At 45.1% G+C, this 23,174-nt stretch overlaps 1 protein-coding gene across 1 annotated transcript in view; it reads right to left on the bottom strand.

The window, feature by feature from the left end:
• Positions 1-632: 632 nt before the first annotated feature.
• The window catches only part of kuz (zinc-dependent metalloprotease kuz), a 48,262-nt gene continuing 25,720 nt past the window's right edge, over positions 633-23,174 (bottom strand). The window contains exons 9-14 of the mRNA XM_089548518.1: positions 22,038-22,188; positions 18,992-19,090; positions 16,251-16,444; positions 11,328-11,542; positions 10,580-10,744; positions 633-6,462 (exon numbers count right to left, since the gene is read on the bottom strand). Coding sequence (XP_089404644.1) covers positions 6,220-6,462; positions 10,580-10,744; positions 11,328-11,542; positions 16,251-16,444; positions 18,992-19,090; positions 22,038-22,188 — 1,067 coding nt within the window. The 3' untranslated portion in view covers positions 633-6,219. The remainder of the gene's footprint in view (positions 6,463-10,579; positions 10,745-11,327; positions 11,543-16,250; positions 16,445-18,991; positions 19,091-22,037; positions 22,189-23,174) is intronic.

The following is a 23,174-nucleotide window of genomic DNA, read 5'->3' as shown; positions in this document are numbered from 1 at the left end:
ACGTTTTCATGGAATTCACGCGGTGGTTGCGCGTTATCTGTAGAAGTCAACCCCGTGAGCAACGCGCGGCGTATCATTGGCTCCTTGAATTTGAAAAAAATTCTCCTGATCTGCTCTGACAAGCGCACTTCCTATTGGCTACGAAGAGGGTCTCCAGAATGCTGGTCCCGGGATTCAAGGAGGCGTTTTGGCGCCAAAAATGAGAGTTGGGAGTCGAGAGACCGGATAGATCCAAGCTTTGAATGAGCCGCAGTGCGAAGCATGAATTAGGTCAGTCAGGCTGACAGTTTCATAGGGGCAAGATCTGGCCTGATGCTCTTGACCGTTCGGGATGAGAACAACCGACCTGATTGATGTGTAAGAAGCTCTGAACAGTTGTATATAAACCAAGCTGTACATTTGTCCCAAGAAGGTAGTCTACGCCTCCCTTCTGCAACATGTCGCACCCAAACGAACCCCAGCCTCCACCGAAGACAGACATTGCGGAACTGCAACAATTATACCCAACCAAGTCTAACCAAGCCCAAACTGCCTTTTACAACCAGGCAGCACTACAGTGTCTATCTTTGTATATACCAAGTACTCTCAGACTGTGAGTATGAACTTCTTAATAAAGACATTCCGATGGTCAGTGCTTTGCTGAAGTGTTTTATTAGAAACATCTCCCTACGATCATTCTCCAAAACTGTTTCCTCTCATGTTGTTTGCAAATAACAATAAACATAGGACACACAAATGAAGGTGGAAGATTTGAACAAGTACATCAGCAAACACACACTGGTCTCTCGTGTTGCAACACAGAGAAAGCTATGTATATTTTATGCATTTATATATATATATATTTATAATATGTATAATACCATTCACACACAAACTTGAAGCATAACATCTACACATAAGGTACAGACAAGAGAAAAAAAAACTGCCAGCACTTCAAAACACTTCATTTCTCAACAGGCACGCACGCACGCACACGCACACACACACACACACACACGCGCGCGCGCGCACACACATACACATATATTTACAGGTCTCTGCAGCTGTGTCTTACATCTTGAACGAAATAGTGCTGTTGCCTTTGTACAATGCATGAAAGAGTAGCGCAGATTCTATCAACACACATACATGAATGTTTGATAACTGCCTGCATGCACGCTAGCATAACCAACAAGGATGCTCATGCACCCACAGTTGTGTCGCCCAAAACAAGCCGAAATGAACAACCAAAACAATCTTTCAAGCCTGTGGCACAAATGCTGTTTTCTCTCCAAGACGACTGATGGTGACTCACACTTAAGGAGTTGTGCTTCGTTTCAGTTTAAAAAGGTCCCATGATAAACAAAGATAACTTCAGCGAGGAGCACTACATTGTAATGTGCATGCTTAAAGAATGAAAATATTGTGATCCTTTAATGCTCAAGTTGCTATCACACTGAGCTCACGCTTAAAGCATGTCACATACTGCACTCTTCAAGGGGTGTCACCAGTGGCAATAAGACTCTCTCACAAGCAGCACGGGCATCAGGTTGCTGGAGCCAACATACCACAGTGTCATATCGAATTAGTGCAGCTTGTCTCTTGGCAACACGGGACACCTCAGAAATTGGTGCTTTTGTTCATGGCTGCAAGAGTGTAGGTGCAAGCGTGCTGTGCTCCGCAGCAGGGCTACAAAGACTGGGCACTTTGCCTTAGGCTCTGCCATGCTGGCAGACTCTAGCAGAACAGGCAGATATGCTACATGAACATTTGCATGACTATCAAGCAAAACCCAAATGCTTAGCATGCATGCATGAAGAAAGAAGGTGTGAAACCTTATTTATACAGCCCTCACGGCAGGGCAGATTTATGAGACGGGCAGCGTCCCCTCAAGAGAGAAATTTTACATTGGAAAACCGTGCTGAACCTAATCATTTAGACAAAAGTCCACGAAATGCATGTCTCAAATGAAATTGCCCCCACCTCCTACCCACAACTGCCCCATCCAAGAGGAACTCATAAGTCTGCTTCTGCTTTCTGGGCCCACAAAATACTCATAAACACAGCTTGTGGCACAACCTGGCAGAGGGCTCAAACATGCATTTCAGTACAGAGTCTCAAACAGTTTTGTTCATGCCACAGCTGTCAGAAAACCCCCAAGTATCAGCATGTCATAGCTGCAGCTGACAGGACACAAAGGGATTCACAGTGGCTGGCCCCTAGCCATCAACTGCACACAACTCTTTATTGTGCACATCCATTCAAACCAGACATACAATGTGTTTAAAAAGAAGAGAGAATCACGTTAAAACATCTAAAAGGACACTTGTGGCTTCTTCACATGCGCAAAGTATGTTTCATTGAGTGTGTATATGTGTGTCCATCAGTGTGTAGAGGCTTTGTGAGTGTGTTTACATGCATGGTCCATATCACACCACTACAACCCTCCTGGTGCTTCTTGGAGAGCTTCTGCGTGGAAGGATGCTCTAAGCGGCAGAGTTTATAGACTCAGAAGCCTTCTTAAACAAGATTCCAGTGATGTATGCTGACTAGCTTGTCTGAGCTCTGCTTGATTAAATTACACCCTTTTTCGATTAACTGCCTTCTCTATCTTGGATCCTGCTCACACCTCTTGCTGAGTAAAAGGTAGACCTACTGGCAACACAGACTAACAGAAGCACTCACATTCTATTCCCTGCGGCACTTCACAAAAAAAATCTCCATTTAGAGTTTAGTAATAAAGCTATGTTTTCACGCTAATAAACTTTCGTTGTTAAAAAGAAAACACAACCACAGAGGAAAAACACATTAGAAAAGCCAAACACTAACAAATGAACACATTAAGATCTCTACAAGTGTGCTCTTCAATAGTTTATTCTTTTTTGTTCAAATCGGATAAGATGAGCCTTGATAAAAGGCAGCTACAAGGTTAAAACAAGATTAAATCATACACTGTAGCCATTGTGTGTTGCAGGTGAACGTGAATCGCGGTAAGACATAACACCAGCACAAAATTGCATTACTTATGATACTTTGTGGTGCGTGGTGCGCACTGCATCTCAAGTAGGCGTAAGTAGAGATGAAAACAGTGTGGCAGCTTACAAGCATGTAAAATCTTTTGAGTGTAAAACAATAAATTAATAAACGTCTACATGGAAACACTGGTAAAGCTGGTCGTTACCTGCCATGCCAACCTGCAGCAGCAACAGCATTTCCTAGCAATAAAGCTGGTGGGCATAACTTAAACAACTATAAATATCGAAATTAGAAGACCAGCAGGAATATAACATTAGCAACTATACAATTAGGAAACATCATCAACAACCGTTGCAGCCCGATTTAGCCACAGCGTTCCTTGTAATTGATCAGCCGAATCTGCCACCTAAAGCTGACACAAAGGAGGAAGAACTTGGTCTTGGAGTCCGCCAGACTGACGCTCAATTTATGATGCACCTTTAAAAGGTGCGACAAAAGATTTGCATTATGTTCTAAGCCACATATTTGTGCACAAGAGGTAAAAGAAAGAAAGTATGTCAATGCACTCATGTTATCAGAGATGGAAGCGCTATCAAACCATTTACAATGCATTTTTTTTTCTCCACAAACAAACTGCAGCTAGAAAAAAAGGCCAAAAGTGCATTGCTAATGTACGCAACAAATTGAAGCCATCCAAGAATGTTGGAATGTGCAAAACAAGAAAGTCAAAAGCCCAGCCAAGAAGTCAGATGACAAGAATCTACACACTTCTTCCTGTGTGGTAGTCGTACATGACGCAGACATTCAAAATTCTTCAACACGATCCAACCATCGTAGCTCCAATTGCCTTCTTTCTTTTCTAGCAAATCTGCCTTGTTTAGGTGTAACCTAGTGGAAGTTACTGGAAAAGTTGAAAAAAGTGAAACCCTTTCAGCTGTCATGAATGCCCACACAACTGTAATGCTCACAATACACACAAACTAAGGCAGTGCTATTCATTTCTTCGCATGAGCCAGAAATATGCCAATACTAATCTGGAGTGAAAAAGATGGAAGTTGGCAAGGCAAACAAAGAAATGATCTGTTGCTAAGAAGGAGACATGGGCCTTTGAGGGTCATCAGCCCATTGGCAGCCATCAGAAACGCTTTCTTTGGAACAGCCTCTCCTCACTGCAAAAACATGCATCAGAAGGAGTGCATCTTTCTCCCACACTTGAGTGCAACGTCTAGGAAGCAAGCACACTGTCAAGCAGCATCCAGGGCAAGCCTATTGCACATAGAAGACTTCATTGCACAATGCGAACAATACCAAGCACCTAGAATCAGTTTTAGTTATCTCAGAAGGACTAGAAGACTTCTCTCTTGACTGCCTCGTGTCAATCTCAGAGAAGCAGATGTTGGGTGGAGCAAACTCAGCCTGTGAGCAATGAACGACTCCACACAAGTTCCTTTCTTCAGCGAGGACTGTGTCTTGGCACACAAATCCTGAATTCGTAGCCTTCGGGTTGCATAACCTAAACTTGTCAACTTGAGAATAACCTCCCGAGAGAAATGTCCCCAACCGAAAGCAACAGCTGGCATAACACTTGCGCACTTTCCAGAGAGTGCAACGGAGCTGACAAAAAGAGGAAAATACCAATATTATCTATGCGGCTTGGTGGTAATGTCTGTACAATGTGTTGGAAAGGTTTCCCAATACACATTTAACACATAACACGTGGATGTATAAGAAGCATTAAGAGCTCTTTAGTTACAGCAACCTGCCATCAAAGACAACTTAATGAGCTATGAAATTGGAGCAAAACTCTTTTTCAACATACCATTAGTAATGTCCAGCTGCTTGTTTTAAACTGAAATTCACTGTACCAGCCAGCATGGCACGTTCAACTGCCAGCCTTCAGGCTTAGATGAGTGGCAGTTCTTTCGATGAATGTGAACACCATTAACTAAAAGAAAAAATAGACTTTGAAATCAAAGCATTCACTAAATTTGGCAGTCTACTATTCCAAACAAGGAGCAGTGCAAAAGTCCTGGCACCTGGGAAGAAAACTGTGGTGCTGAAAATACAATTATTTTAACAGACGAAAGTTCACAACTTTGTCAATAATGCAAGAAAAAAAAAAAAACAGTGGCATAGAAACAGCTTATGGCAATATAAGCAGTCTACTCTCACATACAGTTCCAGTCTTCTAATGATACCATTTTGGCTTTTGTTTACCAGGGGCAGCAGCAAAAACAAAACTGCAAGAAATAAGACAGTGCAGCCTAATTGTGCAAGCTCTTGGGGACAGAACTACAGTCTTTAAACTTTATGTGGCCTTGAAATCTTTCGCATTCAGGTGCCAGTGCATACACCACACACAAAGAGAGCCAGCCAAGATTTGCACATGCTTTTGAATTATGCCTTCAGCAAGACACCGGCATGGCAAAAAAAAAAAAAAGGAAGCCCCTCTGCCCTAGCATTCAGTGGAAGTTGAGCTGGCTAACATCCTTATAAACGAAATTTTGGCAACTTCAGCGGCTAATTTTCCACTTCTCACTCTTTTCAGCTGCAGAAGAGGGCATCCATCAACATGAAAGTGTGTCCCAACAGATGAAGAAAAAAAGCACATTGCAGTGGAAGAGAGGAAATGGTGGTGTTGTACCTGAATGTTCAAAAGTGCACTTCCTTCGTGGATGAAGGACTTCTCCTGACGTGCTTTCATGGCATTCAGTGCAACTTTACTGTGATGCCATTCACACTGAGTGCCATAGGAGATTCACCTTAAAGTCTTTGATCGACAGAATGCTCTCTGTGGCGCCTCCCCATGCAAGTAAGTGTACACCTGACCATCTTTCCCCAGCCCTCCTGCGGGTCTGCCACAAGGCCTAGGCAGCAAGAGCTGGGGCTGTTTCCGCGTCGCTGGTGGCAGTACCGAGCTATGAGCCTCTGGAAAACAAATGCCACTACAACCGGTCAACCCAACTTTCCTCGGAACTGCAGGTTTCACCGGCATTTCTACACCCAAGCCATGCTTCTCTGAGCCACACACTTGAATTCAAGTTTCCACCAACGTCAGAAACAAGCAGCGCTATGTTGTCCACTGGCACAGCCAGAAAAAATGGCCCTAGAGTCTCAAGCTATGCTTCCACCCCTACAGCAATGGTGGCAGGTGGATGTTGGCGACAAGATGAGGCACAGGCCGCACTATTCTTTTGGCAGGTAGGAAGGCAGTGGGATGGGCAGGCCAGCCTCTCCCTCTTGCAGTCGCCGGTAGTGGCGGTGTCAAAGGTGGCGTTTGCTGGCCGGCCGCAGTTCCACTGCTTCCGGAGGCAGGACCGCCCCTCGTGAGGACCCCTGGTGGTGCCTTGCCGACCCAGACGACCCGTGAGCCGACCGGCTGTTGTAATGGCCCCTGCCCTGGCCATAGCCGTGCGAAGGGCCAGCCGGAGGGGCACTCGGCCGCGGTCCCCCCGGATAGGGCGGTGGTGGGCCCCCAGGCATTGCAGAGGGATCAGGCACTCTCCGCTGCGCAGAAGTGAAACTCAGCATCAGCATTTTCAGGCCACCAGGTTCTTCCAAACTCTTTTGGCCTTGAAAGAAGCCCCCAAAGAACGGTTCTGGGGCTTGCCCCAAACTGAGGTCCAAAAAACATCAAGCCAAAAAACAAATTAGGGGGTACACTTAAGCTCTGCCTTTAGAGGTATGAAGCAATATAGCATTAATGGCTCCCTTTAGCATTTTCTCTTCACACAGTCACTGTTCTCTGTCCACATTCACACATTTCTTACAATCCTTACTACGCAGTTTCCACATTCTTGTCTTTGAACTGTTCCACACAGCAGTCTAGGCACATAATATTGCTTCTAATACACGCACACTCAATAGTACTTACGGCACTACACACATAACGACATGGCCACAAATAAGCGTTTAGCCCGGGCGCAGGTTCCACACTGAGGAAGCTTTTTACTCCTCTCGCGATATATCTGTTGGGGTAGTGGTGTACATCAGATTGCGGGGCTTTCCGATGGCCGCCGCATGCCAGCGCCACTACGCCAAGTCAAGTAAAGAGGATATGATGCGGATTTTTTTTAACACAATGGCATGACACGAGTTTCTCGACACATCTCAGACACAACTTTTCTGCTAAATGGGAGCCTTAAAGGTGTCGCTTTAAGGACATCCTAAAATCTGGATCCTAATATCCATGCCAAGACACACATGTCCCGAAAACTTGGAGAGCTGGCTGGCTCCATCACTGGAAACCAAATAATGCCTTGCTACTCCTGGTACAGCACATTCGCAACATGGTGGGTGAGCAGAGGCAATCCCCTTTCCCTAAGAGGTCGGACCCGACCTAGTAAAATAAGGTTCTCCTTGCTATTAGCATACCCTCATTATACTAAGTGTTCATTTTGAGTCTGGGTACCACAGCCTGAATGTGCACTGTGGCAGACACATCACTTTGGCTCATATCAGGAAGTACCTTTTATAATCGGCATGTAAAATTGGCCTTCTCTGTATGTTTGAAACACTACCCAATACAATGCTGGAAGACACGAACAGAAGGATGAGAATACACATCCACACACACACAGCGTGTGTGAATGTCTTCTATCAGTGTCTTCCAGTGCTGCTTTGGACAAGGCAGAACCAACTACACCAACAAGCCATTTTGAAATACACTGAGGCCATCAACATCAACTGCTTTGATGGATGCACACACAAGGAAACGGTGTCACCGTATGCGAGCAACCGCGGTTAGGACCGAATTACATTTTGAAAGAAACAGTTTTCTAGTCTCAAAGGATCCCCCTGATGTTAATCTGTACATCTGCTGATAAATCATTTGCCTCAGACTGCATACACGAGCAGTGAGAAGTGATGCGCAGCAATGCAGGAGTTACAGTTGGGCAGAACAAAATTCCATGCACCAGAAGCCTGAAAATGCTCAATTTCTGGATAGCTGAATAGCTATAGCCAGCAGGCCAGCTTACCATGTCACAAAAAGTTTTTCAATTTTCAAGGAAGTATAGACTACTCGAAACCTTTCGGACTCTCGAACAGCAAACATTGCACACACATGCGGCGCTGAAGCCACTGCGGTGGCTTAGTGGTTATGGTGCTCAGCTGCTAAGCCGAACGTTTGGTTTACGGTTCGTGGGGTTTAACATTCCAAAGTGACTCAGGCTATGAGGGACGCCGTAGTGGAGGGCTCCAGAAATTTCGACCACCTGGGGTTCTTTAACGTGCAATGACATCGCACTGTACACGGACCTCTAGAATTTCGCTTCCATTAAAACTCGACCGCCGCAGCCGGGATCGAACTCGCGTCTTAAAGGCAGCAGTCGATCACTATAACCACCGAGCCACCGCGGCTGCAAACTGACCCAAAAGACACTGGTTCTATCCCAGCGACGGTGGTCACATTTCACCTCCATCGGAATGCTAGAGGCCCGTGTACTGTGCGATGTCAGTACACGTTAAAGAACCCCAGGTGGTCGAAATTAACCAGAGCCCTTCACTATGGCATCCCTCATAGCCTGAGTCCTGAGTCGCTTTGGGATGCTAAACCCCATAAACCAAACCACATGCGGCGCTGCACCAGTCATGTGGAATAGCACTGCATTTCTCGCTGCAAGTTCTTGGAAATGGGCCCATCATGTGCTAGTAAATATGTTTTCTTTTACTCTTAGGGCAAGCATGCTGACCAGTGATAGCATATTTCAATGGTGGCCGTAGCTCAATGAGCCCACAGTCTACAATATGAAAACTGGGGTGGGGGTTTAAGCTGACGCACTGCTTGATACATAATGGGGTTTAATGGGTCTTTGCAGGAACCTATAAAAGGCAAGCTAAAGTATGTGCAAGGCATAATCGCCACAGAAATGTCTTCATAGCAGCCTGTCCACCGTCACTACTCAGAAGGGAAATGCGTGATGCGTAGAGAAAGAGCTCATAACCCAATAAAGGGCAACCCGGGTGGGGGGGAGTTTCTCCAACTTTCTGAGTTGACTGTAATATTCCTTGAGTCTCCTCTCTCCACCACAACAAACCATCTTTCAAAATACTGAGTGCAGCTATTTTAAAACAGCAAAAATAGCAAACTGAAACTGAACTTCAGTGCGTTGCCAGAGACGATGCTTTGTGTGACACCGTGATGATGTCACAAACATTGCTGGAAATACACTCGTACATGCTTTCCATGTTTGAAGTAGCAACTTGAAATGATGAGTCCTTTATAAAATGCCCGAGACGACCTAATACCATATATACTAGAGTAACGAATCCAATTTTTATTCAGTAAGTTGATGTCGATTTAGGGGAAGAATTCATTATGTGGCAAAAAAAGAGTCCAAACTTTTTTGGGAGACTCGAAATTTCATATCATACGTCGCCCACCCGTCCGTCCATCTGCCTGTCTGTCCGTCCATCCATCCATCATCAACAAACGCAAGGGGTCAGAAGCGTTCGTGTCGCTGGTGTTTAGCATCATTCACTTCCGAAAGGTGTTTGCTGTATCAAGGAATGATCTAACGGTTCTGTGATAGCCGGCGACACTGGCCATTCACGGTGAGATAAAGTGAATGTGCTGAACACCGGCCCTCAAGGTCAGGTGTGCGTTTTTTTATGCACACCTGAATATGCGAATATTTAAGCCTTAGCTGTCCCGACCTTGAGCTCGCCAAATCATTTGGGGGGTCTGAAGGTCCTGCTTCCTTCATTGCATTTGAGTGTTTTACAGCGCTGTGGTTTAAACTGCTATGCTCCTCTTCAGTGCTCAAGCACTCGCCGGCTTTCTAAACTAACAGCAACGCAGCCTGGCACGCAACAGCACGCTGAGCAGGCCGCTGGTGCTGGCGCCACAACCTTTTGGCACTCTGTCAAGTTCATCCAGCCCGACACACCACTGCATGCAGCATTTGGGCATGCTGCCAAGATCTCGGCTAATGATGGCGTGAAAACTGAGGAACACGTTGTCAAACATGGTGTGAGTCGTCAGGAATGAGAGAAAAACGTACACTATAAGTTCGATGACAATACGGTATCCTTGAGAAGCCCCCCAAGCAGCTCTACCATTACGTCGCATATAAAGCTGAAAATTTAAAAATGCTACTATGTGCAGCAAGTATACAGTCGGGAACTCAAGAATAAAACAATAGATGCCCCTCTAAGGACATCCGTCCATCAATGGCATTGACGTATTTTCACGAGATGTATTGAAAATGCCCCCCTTAATTCAAAGAAATTTTTGGGCCCCTTCGAGAATTACCAAGAGTTGTGCGTACACATACTGGTGGAATTCGATAGTGGGAAAAGTGCAAACTCAGCACAAACTGAAAGGGGTTTATGGTTTATGGGGGGTTTAATGTCCCAAAGTAACTCACGTTATGAGGGACGTCATAGTGAAGGGCTCTGGAAATTTCGACCACCTGGGATTCTTAAACGTGCACTTGCATTGCACATGGGCCTCTAGCATATACCTCCACTGAAACGTGACCACTGTGACCGGGATCAAACCCGTGTCTTTAGGGTCACAAGCCGAGCACCATAACCATTGAGCCACCGCAGCAGCCGAAACTCAAAAGGGCACGGATAAGCTAGATACACAAGCAGATGCCCAAACTGCATGCGTACTGACCTTTCTGCGGAAGGTGTCGCCTGGCCTCCGAAGGGTGTCTGTGATGCGCAGTGCGGGTGCCTTGCGTGGGTTGCTGCTGGGTGTGTGCACAGCGCAGCAGCGGATGAACACTGCCATCACCACGATGAGGGCCACGAGCATCAACAGCACGGCCCACCAGTTGAGCTGGACACAAAGGAGAACGCGGTCCTTCCTGCCACTGCCTTCGCAATTACAGGCACGCAGAACCATGGCCACTCTAACCTTTCACTGAGGTCACTGCTTCTCCATCTAGAAATCTTTCCTCTTCCTACTGGCACTTCCACTTCTAGCATGCAAGGAGGTGCAATGAAAGGCTTAATACATAATGGCTGGCTAGTTGGTTGTGCACACTTGGGACTACAGTGCAGTAGCGACACTGAGAAGTCAAGGTAAGGACACTGTGTTTGCGCCCTTTTCTTGCTACTATGCTGTAGTCTTAAGCAATGACAGGCTTGCAGTGAAACAGTTCAACAGCACACAAACCAAACAGAGGAAAGGACAACACAGCACTGACTAATAACTGAACAGTCAGGTCAGGCAGTGCTGTGTTGCATCTCTTCTCATTTATCTGCCCATGTGCCCATGATTAACACGCGATGCTCCCAATGATGCTGACTTCAGCATCCTTTTTCCTTTATAACCCCCTCTCCCTTTGTGCATGCACACACACACCGAGAGAGTGAAGTAGTGGAGCTGGTGCATTTAAACTATTGCCAGAGCCACTGACCGTGACCCACTGCTTCACAGTGAGCAGTGACTCCTTGTCAAAGAGGAGCCGCTTGAGACGCGCCAGCGGCCCTTCGGCATCCACGTTGCGGCACTTCTGGAAGACATCACAGTAGCCGTGGAAATTGTTGCACGGAGAGCCTGGCCGCAGCTTGATGCCACGGATCTCCTTCATGCGCTCGATCTCGTACGTGCTCTTGCAGGACTCTGGTTTGCCTGCGTGGGAGAAACAAATGCCAGCTCAGCAAAGACGGGAGAAGTGCACACATCTGCTGCACATTAAATGCAACATGTTTTACATGAAACACAATGGAGGAACAACCTGCATGTTTCACATGCCATGTTTCCTACTGAAAGACAGTCTGAAATGGTTTGCCTGACCATGTTTTACATCTGCCTAACATAAGCACAACATATGCTCTGTCCTACAACATGTTCTCAGCGAAGTGGAAGCTACGACTGCAAGTCGATGACTACCACAGATTGGCTGTTTCTCCAGCACTTGCAAGCCAACCACAATTGCCTGCTGGATGTTACCATTTCATACTCGCAGCTTCCGCTCCACTGCAAACAAGTTGCACGATGGAGTGCAGAGTCTTGAATTACATGAGACGCTTGGAAGATGACGTATAAAAAGGCAGCAAACACTGCAATTACTGAGTGCCGCAGCTTGTGCAAGGAGCAAGAGACTTATCAAGAAATAACCCCCTACCTCTTTCAAGCTGTACTCTTCCCCCAATTGATGAACTCAGTCCTACTTTTTATAGTACTCATTAAAAGACAATAGACACTTAAATTTAGCTGCATGCTTTAATTTTTCAAACGATGCGTTAGACATTACAATTAGGAGTGTGTAAATAGCCGAAATTTAGATGCCTCAAAATTTAGATGCCTCAAGAACACGAATTGAATAAGTTTTGATATTTGGTTCATATTCGTATTTGAGAAATTTGAACCTCCAAAAATTTTCTAATACCCTCCAGCGATCATACACCGCATTGCCTTTCATAAATTCAACCATGCGAAACAACAATATCTGAGCAAATTATCCAACGACTGAGTTCAACTCTTTCTTTACTGCGAAAAATACTGATTTTGAGTGTTTTAAAGGGACACTGAGGAGAAATTGAAGTTGGCTTGTATCGACAGAATACCAGCTCCTGATTACAAAAACGCCACTCATACTGACAACAAAGCTCTTGTAACGTAGAAAAGAGCAAGAACCAAAATACAGGTATTGCCGCCACAGGCCAAACTCGCAAGTACAAACGTGATGAGGTCATAGGACAAAACAGTGTTGCTAGAAGCAATGGTTGTAGCAACACTAGGACACGAGAAGGCACGAATCACTGAGGCGCAGCCAATGCTTGCGCAAATCTCCTTGACGTCGCCAGATGGCGCCACGTACCCGGCAGCATCAAGACCAATCAGCGCCTGCTCACCGGCAGTAGGCGGGCTCCCGGTATTCCGCTAACGGTAACAAGGTACAAGGTATGCTAAAGGTGTCTATTTGCGAGAACTTCGTTGACGACTTCGAAAACGGGATCCATCGTAACGCTGGTAAAATGCCGGTGGAAACGTAAACGAAGCGACAGTAGCGACGGCCGCAATAGCCGATAGATGCCTTCAACGTGCGGCCGGCGGTAGCTTTCTTTTCGGCTGGTGCCAGGCTGCCCTGCTGGTGGCCAGAAATCACGGAGTCTGTGTTACGTCATGTTCACGTCATGTTCCACGTCACTTAGTCCTGTGTCGTCATAAGAGAATCCCAAGTTTGAATCAGAGCGGCGGGAAAAACTTTTTCAACTTCAAATCCAAATTTCTTAGAATTAATGCATCTTTCACTGCTGGCCCAAGTGGCAACAAAGCCATGAAATGCCGAACTATCGGATTTTGCTTTAAAAAATATATTAATAGAGCTCTCCTCACTGCCCCTCTAAAATTAAAATTAATTCATCAAGAAGTGTTAAATGCACTGCACATTATAATACATAAAACTCTAGCTTACTAATTATACTTGCGAAAGAAAAAATGCTAGAGTTGTGTGTGCAAAACTTGTAAAATTTATTGGTAAAATATGCTGGGAACACAAAAAAAGAATACAAGCAAAACAAAAATAAGCCTCACTGTTTCATTCATGGGGTTTAATATTCCAAAGCGCCTTAGGCTATGAGGGACGCCGTAGTTGAAGGCTCTGGATAATTGCGACCACATGGTGTTCTTCAATGCGCAATGACATCACACAGTACACAGACCCCTGGCATTCTGCTTCCATCGACATGAGACCACTACAGCTGGTATCGAACCCACATCTTTTGAGTTGGCAGTTAAGCACCGTAACTACTAAGCCACTGCAGCGACTTGACCTTGCTGCTCAGTGGAGGCTGCATAATATTAATATATAAAGATTTTTTCTGGGAGCTGGACTCACGACCTTGTGCGCGGTGCTTATGAAGGTTGTGGGTTAACCTTTCACAGGTAGCCAGGTGGCGTTCTTCTCCTCTACTTTGGTAAAATTATGTACGTAAAATGACCACGCAATTAGTTCGCTTTGCTAACCAGCACCATCACCACCACCAAGAAAATAAAAAAACATTCCCTTAGTGGTTCCCAAAGAGGGGTCCATGGAACCCTAGTGTGTATGTGCGCATTCACCACGAATTGTGCCCGCATCAAACTCAACGGCAGAGTTACTGCACACAGTACCTTTCACAGTGCTACGCTTGCCACCGACCATACTAATCAAAAGGGAAGACACCATCATCATTGCCACTGCTGTCACTATGATGCCGCATCGACCAACACCGACCAGCTATACAGTGCTCGCTCAGCATGTGCCAAGAAGCTTTCTTGGTAATGTTGACAACGTCCATGTTGATGATCTTTTAACACCAGTGTCTGATAAGATGCACACTGCGTGCCATCGCAACGTTGAAGTTACGACGGCACATAGATAGTTCCCTGATGTCTGGGTCAGCGGAAATTGGCGGCAAGCTGCAATAATGCATTTTGTGCAGTGAAGTGCTTGCACATAGCTCCCTCGTGCCAACCAAGCTGGCCCGCAGCCACCTCGACTTCTTCGCAGCAAAGAAGTGCACGCTGGAGCCCCAGAAACTAGATAACCCAAGTGAAGCAAGATCACATCAGCAGCAGTTTGATAAGAGGCTGCCAATTAACCTTGCTTTATTTGTCGATCGGCAGTTGCATGTCTGCTAGTTTCCTGCTGGGGTTGGGAGTAATGTATTGTCGGGTGAAAAAATGAGGGGCTTCTGCAGAAAACTTCAAGCTATGATGACACTCTTGGAATGTCTATCTTTTGCAAAAAAGAATTATGATTCTATCTAGCGCCGTTCAAAAGTTACAGGCTAAATTGTTACCTGCATCGTGCTGAAAGAAAAAAAAAAAAAAAGGTAAGCTGTTACACATGCAAAAAAGACTACGGAAATGCCCAAGACGCTTCCTACAGGTGTGAAACATTTTAGCACTCTGGGTCTTTGCTTTCTTGTGTATACAGAAACTTATTCATATAAGACATGTAATTTCCAATTTTATTTTTCTCAAAAAGAAAACTTGTTCTTTTTTGTGTTATGCCAGCATGGATAAAATTACCCCCCGTAAAAATTTTTGCTTGAAACTTCGCCTGCTCATTTATTAAGATATCAAGGCATGCAATGAACTAGGATTATTGAAATCCACTAATATGCTTTTGGAAAGCCAATTTTAGTGTATGTTTTCAGTTTTTTTTGCAATAACTGCCTGCGAAGTCATTACTGACTCATCGTTCAGGTCAATGCACAGCTAAAAGGTAGACCTGCATGAACTGCAAAGCATTATGGTGCGCATTAATTTGTTTGCGAGTTATCACTGTTGGTGCGAGAGGCATATTTAGCATTTTCCAAAGGAAGAAGTTATGATTAATAAATTACAAAACATTTTAATGAAGCAGTATGCCCCCTGACGATATTAACATGGTATGCCTAACAAATGAAAACAGAAAAAAATTATATTTTATCCGATAAACATTTCGCCTTCAAGAGTGGCGTCATACCTTAAGGTTTCCAGAGTACAACAGGATGAGATGATTATTCCCCATTAAAGTTGCAGAGGGACCTCAGAATCTCTGGGACAGTATTTGCAACTGACAAAGAGACATTATCGCACATTTGAGCAAACTCAGACTCTGGGAAATAACCTAACCAGTTACTTCCCACATTTTCCTTCAGACGAATGGCTTGTGACCCTTTTCCAGGCAGATATAACTTGCTTCACTAACGAAAGTGTTGATGCTGAAAATTGGTGAATGGAGAGCTTCTAGAAAATGCTGTAATTAAGGAAAAGTTTCCCTTTGAGGAGAGCTGAAATGCTTCCCCTGCTCTACAAAGAGGCTGAGATTGTCACAGTTTTCGACAACATATGCGCGCGAACATGCATTTTGAAGGCCTGCTTACTTGAAAAGCAAGTGTCAGTGCAGGCAGCTATGCTTAAGTGCAGCTATGCCACGAATTGAGGAGCTAGCAAAAGTGAAGTAAAAAGGGCCTCTGGATGCGTCCCTTGTGCATGGCAATAAATCCTATTCATGCTTGTGAATATCTGCATTATCTGCTTCAGCATCGTGCACGCCGTGTTGCTTGCGCAATCAATAAACAGTGTCCATTTCACACTGCAAATGCTTCCACTCTTAGTCGTGACATCACACACGAGCTAGTATCTCCCATCTGGGTCCCCCACTACTTGTGTCCGCCCACAAGAGGTCCCAAACACCCACGGCTGAGAATCGTTCTACTATCGCACCCGCGGTTTCACAGACAGCTGGCTTTCACATATTTATTGTAATGAGCCCCTCATCGGTGCTATTCTTGTCTGCTGTCTGTATGCCAAGCATGAGCAATCTGCAGCACGATGCATGCACTGCAAGATGAGGGCCCACCTTTCTCCTGACAGGCCACCTCGCACATCTTGTCAGGCGACGGGTTGGCGTCATCCGTCAGGGAGCACTCCTCCATGCCATACTTCTCGCAGATGGAGCCACTGCACTCGCCGCTCCAGCACACCTGGGTGCCGTTGTTGCACTCCGTCTTGTTCAGCTTGTGCTCGGGTGCTGGGCAGCTTGCCTGCTTCCCAGTGCAGCAGTGGTCAAGGCACTTACCACATGTGAGAGAACCTCCCTCTCCAACAAGCAGAGAGTTCAATGCCATAACCTTCTGCCTTTGAAATTAAAGCTGCATCAATCGTTAAACCACTCACTTCGATCTACATAACTTGTGCTGCCATTACTCTTCACCTCAAGTTGCGTGCCGTATTTTCTCGACTACAGTCTGCAGCCGATGCGTTAGTCAACAGGGGCAAATTTCAGCCAAAAATAAATAGCTTTTGTTTAGATAGTCCGCAGACGGTGTACAGCCCACAGGGACTAATTTCTGCTGAAAACAAGTTTTAAGCCGAAAACGACTTTCCGCAGATGTTTCAAAGAAGCAGCCCAGATATCCTTCGGATTCTCTAGGGAAGCAGCCCACATCCAAGCAGTTCTTTCATTGACATCAAATTTTTTCTCCTCTGCGTGGTTCGACTAGACTGCTTGCGCACACTACTCCACTACACTAAGCTCGAATGCTGCGAGGAAGGCTCTTCACGAAGGCGTTCTGCCATTACTCACTGAGGTTTTTTCGCATGTGCTCACAAATTCCGAGCAGTGAAAAGCAGCCACTCTAAGTACCACCAGCCACATTTGCTTGCTTATCGGAGCTGATTTCACTACGTGATTTAGCATGGCAGAATGTTGAGGCTGTAGTCGGATCGTTTTCTTTGCTTCGATGGCCACACTAGCCTTCTTCGGATGTGACAAATGATCTTAGAAATGAAATCATGTATAGTCTGCACCGATAGATACTCTGCACTACACAAAATATTAGCTTTTAGACATGTATAGTCCATGGACTAGAGTCAGAAAAATATGGTAAATCGAAAACATTGATGTGATTGCCATTTCTTATTGTTGAAACAGTTCTTAGTTCAACATGTTAAACTATTTCTTGCAACCATGACAATGGATCTGCACTTTGTGAGTGGATTATGTAGTCATTATGTTTTCATGTAGCACTTTTATTTTGTACCTTGTTTTCTTCTAATAACTAATCTTTACACAGGCATGACATCAGCAATTGCTTCAGTTTAGTAGCTTAATTTACTAATGACAAGAGGTTCCACCAGAGCTTTTACAGCAAAACCTCGGTACTTCAAACTCTGGTTAATTTGGAATTCTGGAAAATTAAAAGAATTCCATCACCCTCATAATTTCCACTGTAGATATGACCAGATAATTTGAAGCAGCACCCTGCACCAGTCCAGTTAATTAGAAAAAACCTGGGGTGCTATGCGGGAGTGCCTGATTCCGATTCCACCACAAACCGGTGAAGTGATGGCCCCTCACAGCCAGTCACAGAAGTGCCGATGCTTGATACGCGAAGCACCCCATGGAATTTTTTGCTTTTGACCTTAAAGGGAAACTGCATAGGTTTTAGAAATCAACGAGCTTAAGAGGGTCGAATGTGTGAGACTTGTAGGTAGAGCATGCGAAGTCTCCCTGGGCTAGCGCTTGAAATAGTGACGTAATCGTCGATTAAAATCGCGATGCCCTTCAAGCTTTTCTGCCATGCACAACGCCAAGTGGGGGGTGCATGATGACGTCATCGAAGGTATCAGTACATTTCCAACGCACGAACGCCTGCTTTGAAGAAAAAAAAAACAATGCCACCGAAGGCAAATCTCTCCGAGAGTTGTTTGGCAGTACCCAACGAGGCGGTGATTTGAAATTATAGCTTCCGTGACATCAATATGAACTTTCCTGCATTCCTTCAGTGCACTGAGGAGAAGTGCAAAATTCAATCGTCGATTACGTCACTATTTTAAATGCTAGTGCAAAAACACTTGGCATGCTTTACTTACAGCCTATATGGATCTGAATCCTTGAATATCGCGAAATTCTCAAAAAGTGGTGCAGTTGCTCTTTAATTGCCTTCAGACCTTGTGATCACATCATTATGCATTTGTTTCAAGCTCTGTGCACGCCGTGATACCATACTGCAGGATGCTATAATCACACATGACAAAATTACTTTTGAAAAGTAACTAAATTACATTTACTAAATTACTATCACAGTAATTTAATTACTGTGATTTCATTACAGTTATTTAATTATTGCCATGTTTGGCTGCAATGCAATGTGCGGCAGCAGGACGATGCAGGTGGGGCGGGGAGGGCATGTATTTGTACCGTGTAATCCACTTATAATGATACCAGATATAACAATATTTCGCTTATAACGATCAATTCCTTTAGCCTCATCAATTCTCTCTTAGCCCCTATGTAAAAAATAAACCCTATATAATGACACAATTATCGGCGAAATAACGGATACAACGATAGGATTCTGTCCACCCTGAAGGTGTTTACCACCAATATTTGAAAGTTTGATACACTCAGTCTCTCTGTACAACACAACATATATGCAATGTCTCCCTGTATGGGTGCACTGAGACCACACAGAAGGTGCTGGATAGCTGAGGTCCTGCGATGCGACACTTGCAATGACACGTGTAGCAAGCCTGCACTGCTCAGTTCTACCTTACACACATCCAGCACAGTTTGCAATGGCACTGAGAAAAGGATATTCGCAATAGGACAGCTTTGTGCAGTCAGACTCATGCTTGCAGAGCTTCTCCTTGCTCTCAAAGTCGCACTTGTTGGTACAGCAGGGCCCCTGGCTGGGACTGCATCAAGGAGACAAACACAAATCTGCATTGGTCACAAGTCCAGATCACCATAAGAAGTTCATAATGTTACTGCTGAACATACAAAGGCAATCATATTGCTGGCAACAGATTTAGTAATCTGCTGATGAAGCTTCTAATTACAATTTGCCCCAATTAACCGAGCTTAAAAGAATCCTTGCATGCCAGCAAAACGGTTGTAAGAAAAAGAAATGGCGCAGTGAGTGGTGGACAGCTCAACTGCGTGCTACGAGGGAAGGGAGGAAGGCGGAAGTGAAAGGAGATAGAGATAGAAAGAGATGCCGCAGTGGAGACTCAGGAATAATTTCAACTACCTGGGGATCCTTAACGTGCACTGACATTGCACAGCACACTGACAAGCCATTCCTACTCAATGCACTCTACTGCATTTTGCTGCAACTACCATATCCAAAGATATAATGCTATCCCACTGCACATTAAATACTTGTCGTGTTTTCCTCCAAGGCTTTGAAAAATAAGAAACTCACTGAAAAACAAACACAGCATGCAAACAACACTTTTATGAGACGCCGCACCATCACCACCACCAGACAGGTCGCGTCCACTGCAATACAGACAGTGGCACCCCTATGCCAGCAAACTTCCAAACCTCACCTTCCCATCCAGCTCTAAACTACATTTCCGAACCCTGGGAGCACAACCTTTATCTGTTACTGACCACTGGTAACCTGCTCTCCACACTGCACATCCCATCACTTCCCCATATTACCCCACGTTTCTTCTCTCTGCCTTCTCTGGTACCTTCAGCTGCTTGTTTCAGAGCACACTGGAGTACTTTGAGGCAACTGCACGTTCAGCTGGCTCTTGCCGAGTGCTCGCCTCCCACTTCAAGGCACTCTGCCTTTCTCCTCGGAGCATTCTGATGGTTAGTACCCACCAATCCCAGCGCAGTGCTAGCACGATGGCGGTATGGTGCAGTTGTTGGTGGTGGGCAGCGAAGTGGACACATGACAAGTGTTTTGAGGTTCTTGAACATAAGTTCTGCGCAAGCTTCAATCCAACAAAGTATGCTGAAGCCTTAGAATATTCCTTCCCAGTGCACAGTAGCAGTGATGACCCGATTAATGTCGGTGACTGCACCAACAGCAAGTGTGAAAAATACCTAGTACGAGGGGCCTTCTGTGGTGTCTGCACATCTCCATTTTTGACGGGATATCTTTGCGGCTCTCTTCTTGTGTCAGTGGAAATGTAGTTTAGGCGTTCATTACAGTGTCATCATCATCATTAGCCTGACTACGCTCACTGCGGGGCAAAGGCCTCTCCCATGTCTCTCCAATTGACCCTGTCCTTTGCCAGTTGTGGCCACCGTATTCCTGCAAATTTCTTAATCTCATCCGCCCACCTAACTTTCTGCCGCCTCCTGCTACGCTTGCCTTCTCTTGGAATCCACTCTGTTACCCTTAAGGACCAACGGTGGTTATCTTGCCTTCGCATTCCATGCCCTGCCAAGCCCATTTCTTCCTCTTAATTTCAACTAGGATGTCATTAACCCGCGTTTGTTCCCTCACCCACTCTGCCTGTTTCCGGTCTCCTAACGTTACACCTATCATTTTTTTTTTTTTTCATAGCTCTCTGCGTTGTCCTTTAACTAAAGCTGAACCCTCTTTGTTAGCCTCTATGTTTCTGCCCCATAGGTGCAGAATAAATGAAATGTACCAAATGCTACCCATCGATGCCAAGTGCACGTTTTCTTTTTCGTGTGACTGGTCTTGGAGCAGCTCGGATATTCAGTTTGACGGCACCTCCTCTGACTCGAAGCTCGCCCCGATTTTATGCTCTGGGTCAGAGGACCAAAGTGACCAGTCGGAAATACCATTGATGATATCACTGTTGTTTACCTTTCCCTACTTGTGCAGTCCTTAATTTATACTGAACCTTCTCATCACCTTACAAGTTCCAGACCCAATATAACCGAGTACTGGCTGGATAAAAATAATCGCATACCTTTCTATTGAGAGGCATCAATAAAGTTCCATTAAAGCTCCTGAGAACTGAAACAAAGTGCACTTTAACTGATGCTGATTCTCTCGGATATTTCTTTTCATCGTTTGGGTCTGTGGTCACCGCTTGGCCTAGATAGATGTCCTAGATATCGGCCTAGATAGATAGATAGGCGGCCATTGACGCTAGATTCATTCGCTGTCCATAGATGGCATGGCGTGTGGGAGCGCGGGTGATTCAAACACATTTTAGGTGTAGGTGATTCAAAAGATCGAAATTTAGCATGTTTGAATTTTTTTTTTTTCAGCTCGTTTGCACGTTTTGAGCCCTGCGAATACAAAAACTGCTTCGTTATAACCGATACAGTGTCAAATTTTGAATTTCTTGTTTCGTTATGGAGATAGAACTCCCATAGAAATAAAGCATGACCAACCAAACTTTCCTTTTACTTCGTTACAACGAGGTTTGACTATAATACTTTGACTATATACTTTTCTTACTAAAAAACCATAAACTGTCTATGAATGCAGACCCCTTCCTTAAACCTAACACTACGCGCCAAACACGAAATCATCATACACAATCATTAACCCCTTACAGTGCTAGGATTAACGCCTTTAAATACTCATTTTTTCCACGCACCATTGAGGAGTGGAACAGGTGTCCGCCAGATCTCTCAACCAGAGCTGATTCTTTCGACTCAATGTTTTCTTCACAGCATTTAATTTGAGAGCCATTTATTTCTACGTTTACTTTTTGTATTTTGCATCTGAGCCTTGTATTTATTGCTGTATTTTGTGTTACAACTTGTATTTAACATTTTTCAATTTTGCTAAACCTGTTCTTTTTTGCATATATTATGTATTCGCCCCTCCGGCTTGGGCCTACTGTAGGCCTGCAATATGTTCTAAATAATAATAATAAAAAAATAATGAATGCAGGCCAACTTATCCTCAGCCTATACCTGCAGATGGCCCTGGGCTTGCGTGTGCAGCCTTTGCCCTGGTGCTCGCGAGGGTAGCAGCAGTCCTCCATGCACTCCTGCTCCTCGTAGCCGCAGTCACACTCTTCGTCCCCTTCCACAATCTTGTTGCCACAGAAGGGGCCCTCGTCCTCTGCAAGGGTGGAACCGCATGAAGCTGCACAGGGGCTACCACAGGTGCCACAGCAGAGAGGTTGGGATTGATTCTGACCACCTCAGGCTCGTCAACTGGCATTGAATAGCACATAAGAATCATCATCATCAGCCTGACTACGCCCACTGCAGGGCAAAGGCCTCTCCCATGTCTGTCCTTCGCCAGTTGCAGCCTCCCTATTCCCGCAAATTTCTTAATCTCATCCGCCCACCTAACTTTCTGCCGCCCCTGCTACGTTTGCACTCTCTTGGAATCCACTCCGTTACCCTTAAGGACCAGCGGTTTTCTTGCCTTCGCATTACATGCCCTGCCCAAGCCCAGTTCTTCCTCTTGATTTCGACTAGGATGCAATTAACCCGCGTTTGTTCTCTCACCCACTCTGCCCGCTTCCGGTCTCTTAACGTTACACCTATCATTGTTCTTTCCATAGCTCGCTGCGTTGTCCTTAACTTAAGCTGAACCCTCTTTGTTAGCCTCCACATTTCTGCCCCATGGGTGAGTACCGGTAAGATACAGCTGTTGTATACTTTTTTTCTTGAGGGATACTGGTAAACTGCCATTCATGATCTGAGAGAACCTGCCATATGCACTCCACCCCATTCTTATTCTTCTAGTTATTTCTCCCTCATGAGCCGGATCAGCTGCCACTACCTGCCCTAAATAGACGTATTCTCTTACTACTTCCAGAACCGCGCCACTAATTTCGAACTGCTGTTCCCTTGCTAGACTGTTGAATATTACTTTGGTTTTTTACACATTAATTTTTAGCCCCACCAGTCTGCTCTGCCTGCCTAAATCACTGATCATGCTTTGCCCCCGTCAAAATGCAGAAAAACTTGAACAAAGAACGTTTCGATGCATTCCTTCTGGTACCCCATAGCTTCTACAGCCATGCATTGAGCTTGTCAAGGGAAAGACTGTTCTAAGCCAGAGTAGGAGAAGATTAAGCAGCTCTTTGGGTCACA

The sequence above is a fragment of the Amblyomma mixtum genome, chromosome 6 (assembly GCF_055824585.1).
Source record: "Amblyomma mixtum isolate Tamu chromosome 6, ASM5582458v1, whole genome shotgun sequence".
NCBI lineage: Eukaryota > Metazoa > Arthropoda > Arachnida > Ixodida > Ixodidae > Amblyomma > Amblyomma mixtum.
Note: the sequence above shows the minus strand (reverse complement) of the source record. Positions and strands in the feature narration are given on the sequence as shown.